This window comes from Protobothrops mucrosquamatus, unplaced genomic scaffold (genome assembly GCF_001527695.2).
Source record: "Protobothrops mucrosquamatus isolate PMUCROS unplaced genomic scaffold, P.Mucros_1.0 scaffold1600, whole genome shotgun sequence".
NCBI lineage: Eukaryota > Metazoa > Chordata > Lepidosauria > Squamata > Viperidae > Protobothrops > Protobothrops mucrosquamatus.
In genome coordinates, this window is record NW_015387763.1 from 340043 (window position 1) to 345552 (window position 5510).

General features: G+C 42.8%; 1 protein-coding gene across 1 annotated transcript in view; it reads right to left on the reverse strand.

Annotated features, from left to right (window-relative positions):
- Positions 1-4984, reverse strand: part of LOC107293381 (phospholipase A2 inhibitor and Ly6/PLAUR domain-containing protein) — a gene marked incomplete in the record, with an annotated part of 6071 nt that extends 1087 nt beyond the window's left edge. Inside the window, 5 exon segments of the mRNA XM_029285395.1 lie at positions 125-259; positions 2433-2585; positions 4402-4518; positions 4755-4854; positions 4965-4984. Coding sequence (XP_029141228.1) covers positions 125-259; positions 2433-2585; positions 4402-4518; positions 4755-4803 — 454 coding nt within the window.
- Between the last annotated feature and the right edge of the window lie 526 nt (positions 4985-5510).

Genomic DNA, 5510 nt, shown 5'->3' on the forward strand with positions numbered 1-5510 from the left:
CCTGTCCTAATCAACACCATGATTTACTTAGTTCTGAGCTCTGATGATTCCCAGTCTTTGTGGTTAAGACCAACAATAACCTCAGAGCAGAGGAGAGGGTTTTTCCCATCAGAATTATAAATACCTTTAAGAATGGAAGATGCAAAACAATGTGTTGCAGATCCAGTACATTCCAGAGTAACATCACCTGAACAGGTACCTGTCTCTAAAGAGCAGACTGGACAATATTTCTTATTGACGGTGGTGTTTAATGCAGGCACTGCAAAATGAAACAGAGGCAGGAAGCTGAGATAGGTTACTACAGACAAGCTACTACAGACACACAAATAGCTATGCCATTCAGAGACTTCATATGAATGACTATCTGGTCAAATCATGTTTGGGACCGGAAACGAAATTTGGACGAGAAACTGCCAGGAAATCCCAGGATTATAGAATTGACTTTTTGGAAGCCAAAACAGATCCAAGAAGATGGCAACAGCAAACCATCTATTTTTTTATTTTTATTTTTATTTTAAAAAAACTTCCCAATAATTAGTCCCATCCAAATCTTAACCAGGCCCAACTATGCTTAGCTTCGGACCCAAATGAAGTTACCCAGGTGTTGTCTCCTATGAAAGGCAAACTACTAATAAAACAGGGGTATTCAACGCTACAGACACTTATTCTTAACCACAAGGGCACACAATGCTAAATGTGTGTCTTCTTGCAGGATCCATGCTTTTGGAGTTGCAGAGTGATGTTGCCCACCAGTCAAGCCCCTTACACCAGCAGATTTGGGCCAGGCATTTTTATTACATCAAAAGTATGGATTACAGAAACTTGGAAACTAGACACTGTATGTCAGGGGTGTCAAACTGCCGGCCCGCGGGCTGGATGCGTCATGGCAAAACTGCGCCCACCCCATTGCTGGTGATGGCAAAAAAAAAGTCACACTACGTTGCGACACGTCACGTGACATTGTGAGTTTGACACCCCTGCAGTATGTGGTCCTTAGCTCCCATTTTGCCTCAAGGAAGGCAGAGCTTCCCAATTGCCTTGATCTTGTTTCTAACCAAACCCTGGTTTAATGGAGAAGATGCAAGCCACTGAGTAGTTGATATTTTTAGAAACTATTCGCCTTTCTTGTTCTGCAATAGTTTGGAAATGGACTTTTCCTTCCCAGATCACAGGGTTCCATACATGTTTTGACCCAACCCTCACCCCACATCACAGATGCCTGCATTCATCACCCTTTAATTTCTTGGCTGCAGGTGCATTACGCCAATACAGGTAGACCTCGACTGACAACATTTAGTGACCGATCAAAGTTATGTCACTGAAAAAAGTGACTTATGACTGTTTTCCACACATATGACTATTGTAGCATCCCCACGATCACATGATCAAAATTTGGATGCTTGGCAACTAGTTCATATTTAAGTGGGTTGCATTAACCCGGTGTCTTGTGAGCTGTGGTGACACAGTGGTTAGAATGCAGTATTGCAGGCTGACTCTGCTCACTGCCAGGAGTTCGATCCTCACCGGCTCAAGGTTGACTCAGCCTTCCATCCTTCCGAGGTGGGTAAAATGAGGACCCAGATTGTTGGGGGCAACAGGCTGACTCTGTAAATTGCTTAGAGAGGACTGTGAAGGGAAGGGAAGGGAAGGGAAGGGAAGGGAAGGGAAGGGAAGGAAGGAAGGAAGGAAGGAAGGAAGGAAGGAAGGAAGGAAGGAAGGAAGGAAGGAAGGAAGGGAATGAAGGAAGGAAGGAAGGAAGGAGAGGAAATGAGAAGGAAGGGAAACAAGGAGAAGGAAAGAAAATGAGAAGGAAGGGAAACAAGAAGAAGGAAGGAAGGAAGGAAATGAGAAGGAAGGAAGGGAAACAAGGAGAAGGAAGGAAGCTATCGTGGCTCAGTGGTTAGAATGCAGTATTGCAGGCTAACTCAGCTCACTGTTAGGAGTTCGATCCCAACCGGCTCAAGGTTGACTCAGCCTTCTATCCTTCCGAGGTGGGTAAAATGAGGACCCAGATTGTTGGGGTCCATAGGCTGACTCTGTAAACCGCTTAGACAGGGCTGTGAAGCCCTATGAAGCGGTATTGCCCTATGAAGCGGTATTGCCTATTGCCATTGCTATGTGATCCCCTTTTGCAACCTTCTGACAAGCAAAGTCAATGGGGAAGCCAGATTCATTTAACCACCCTGTTACAAACTTAACAACCTCAGTGATTCACTTAACTACTAGAGCAAGAAAGGTCGTAAAACAGAGCAAAGGTCACTTAACAAGTGTCTCACTTAGCAACAGAAATGTTGCGCTCAATTTGCAGTCTTTAAGTTGAGGATTCCCTGTAATCCTGGCCAAGAAGTTTAACAATTCTATTCCAGATCCACATCCCACTCTCTGAGAGCATAGCCAAAGTTGACCCATGGGCAAAAAAGGAGAAGACCTACTTATTGTGGTGGGAGGGGTGCAGCCGTCAGTGTTGCAACAATCATACTGTACTCTTGCGTAAACTCCTTTTTCATAAGACAGCTCGATAAACTGTTTCGTGCATTGGGAAGCCTCTATGCAAGCCATCGCTACCTTGGTTTGTGTTTTTTCACCTGCAAAAATGGAAGGAGAGCGCATTGAGGTGAGTGTCAGCCCTGCAAAGAGTGACTGGACCAAGAAACAGACACCGTGCAAGATTAAACATTATACTTTTATTTAGATTGACTGTAATGACATTTTTGTACAAGTCGGTTTGCGTTTCTCTCCTGCCTCTTGTCAAAGTTTCGACTGACGAACCCAAGCCAGCAAAAAACTCCGAGACATTCCAATCTCTTCATGTAAAATTTTATTGAGTACATCATTTTGGCACCTATGAAAGCAAAACCAACTCTGGCCAATCCCAGCCCAAACCCCTATGGTAAAAGAATAAAGTTTCCCCTCCCATTCATGGGTGGGTCACATTGCCCAATTAGGTGCAATTCTATTGTTATGAGAAAATGTCTCTGAGTCGAACCAGGCACCTAGTGAACCGTCCTTGATTCTCAGGGACTCTCTTCTTTATCTTTGTAGCTTGCATTCTAATTCGCCCATCCTCCTCCAGGTTCATTGGCAAGCTAAGACATCTCTGTTATATTCACTGAATTAGAGGAGTGTCTGTTTGAGATCTTTTCATAATCTTATGTGGATTCAGGCAATGTTTCCCTTTTCGCTAGCTGGGTGACGAAGAAACAGTTGCTGGAATTGGGTAAGTCTAGTTTAATGAAGAGAAGGACGAGGGGGGACATGATAGCAGTGTTCCAATAACTCAGGGGCTGCCCCAAAGAAGAGGGAGTCAAGCTATTCTCCAAAGTGCCTGGAGCAACGGATGGAAACTAACCAAGGAGAGAAGAAACCTAGAACTAAGGAGAAACTTCCTGACAGTTAGAACAATTAACCAGTGGAACAACTTGCCTCCAGAAGCGGTGAATGCTCCAACACTGGAAGTTTTTAAGAAGAGACTGGATAGCCATTTGTCCGAAATGGTATAGGGTTTCCTGCCTGAGCAGGGGGGGTGGACTAGATGACCTCCAAGATCCCTTCTAACTTTATTATTATTATTATTATTATTATTATTATTATTATTATTATTATTATTATTATTATTATTATTATTATTATTATTATTATTATTATATCATTGTTGTCTCCATCAAGGTCATTCTCTTTATTCTGCATTTGCTCTCATGACTGTGATGGGGTGAAGGGATATGGAGAGCCACGCTTTTAGAACATAGAATAATACAGTTAGTTGGGAAGGACCCTGGAGGTCTTGTAATCCAACCCTTTGCTCAGGCAGGAGATCCTATACCATTCTGGACAAATGACTGTCCAATCTCTTCTTAAAAGCTTCCAGCTTTGGAGCAAGAGAAGCGAGTAGGACAGAGGAATGCAATGGGGTGGCTCCAAAGGCAAAGGAGAAGGCATTAGGAAGCCACGCCTTGGCTGAATTATAAAAGGGAAGGTGTGGGAGCTGCTGGTTGCCGTGGCAACCGTTCGTGTTGAGGATCGAGTTTCCATGGACTGTGTTTGTTTGCCTTGGACATTGACTCAGGTCAGTGAGAACAAAAGGGGTTGGTTTTTTTCTGGTGGTTCCTGCCTGTTTCTTGGAAGAGGGGTTTCTCCTTGTGAGCATAACCAGGACTCACGTAGGCTGGGACAGAACAGATGCCTTAACCACTACACCAAACTGGCTGTTCAATCTTAATTAACATCTTCAATATACAATCTTAAATCTGAGCAATAATTTATTGTAAGAGCCCCATGAACAGAAACATAGCTAAAATGACCATGAATGTTTTCTGGACATCTACCTTTGGTCAACCCAATGCAATGAGAATGTTTTTGATCATCTCCATGGCCACTGTCAAGTTAACAGTGGTCCTCACCCACCTGTGACGTCTTGGCTCAGCCTCTTCACGCAGGAATTTTCACCTGCGTTACAGTTCTGTAATGAGGCTGTGCAGGTTGCAGCATCCACTCGACACCTTTTACATTGGAAAGTTGCACCTGGAAGAGAAAAACACAGCGTAGACTGTGAACCAGAGAAAACCAGCCGAAGACCACAAGCTTGCTAACAGAAATGGGACCTTGTAAGTGAATCAGACAGAGATTTATCTGCTTTTTTCTACCCACATTGCTTCCAATGTAATGAACGCGAATAAGTTTTGGAAATGCACGTAGTAAAGGAAAGGGGGGGGGGAAATCCCAGGAATGGAGAGGGGTGTGACTCATTGACTCCTTACCTGTTCTTAGAAGCACAGAGAAGAGGAAATATCCCAGAAGAATTTGCATGATGAAATAGGTGCCTTGGGCAAATATTCTTCTCTCACTGTCCTCAAGAACCTGAAAATAATTTAAATAAAAAAAATAAAAAATATCCCTTTTTTAAAAAAGGAGGGGGATAAGGATATTTATGTTCTGATACTTTACACAAAGTCAAATGTAACTTTAACCTCCTTCCTGCTCCACCCCACACTCAGAATCCAATGTCAGCTTTGTTGGGTCCAAACTCAGTTACCCTGAGGTGGGCGTGGAGCTTAGAAGAACTTCACCTCTGAATTTGCAAAGGGGCTTCTTTGGCCATCTGAAAAATACGAATCGCCAAGTAATTCAGGCAAAGCAAAAAAGCATTTATTAAGGGGAGGTCAAATCTTTTAAAATGCTAGTATAACCATTATTTATATTTTGTGATTTCTAAACTATCCACCTCCCTCAAGGAGTGGCTCTGAGCAGCGTACAGTATAATATCAGCCTATAAAACAGTATATGAAATGAACATTAAAACATTAAAATTAATTCAGGATCAGAAATTTAAAGTTATAACATTATGACAATTTCAAAGAGGCAAAACATTTCCAAAAAGGCAATTTAGCCCTATTAAATTGAAACTCAACATTAAGAAAACCAACATCATGGCATCCAGCCCTCTCAATTCCTGGCAAATGGGGAAGAAATGGAGGTAGTGACAGATTTTATCTTCCTGGGCTCCAAGATCACTG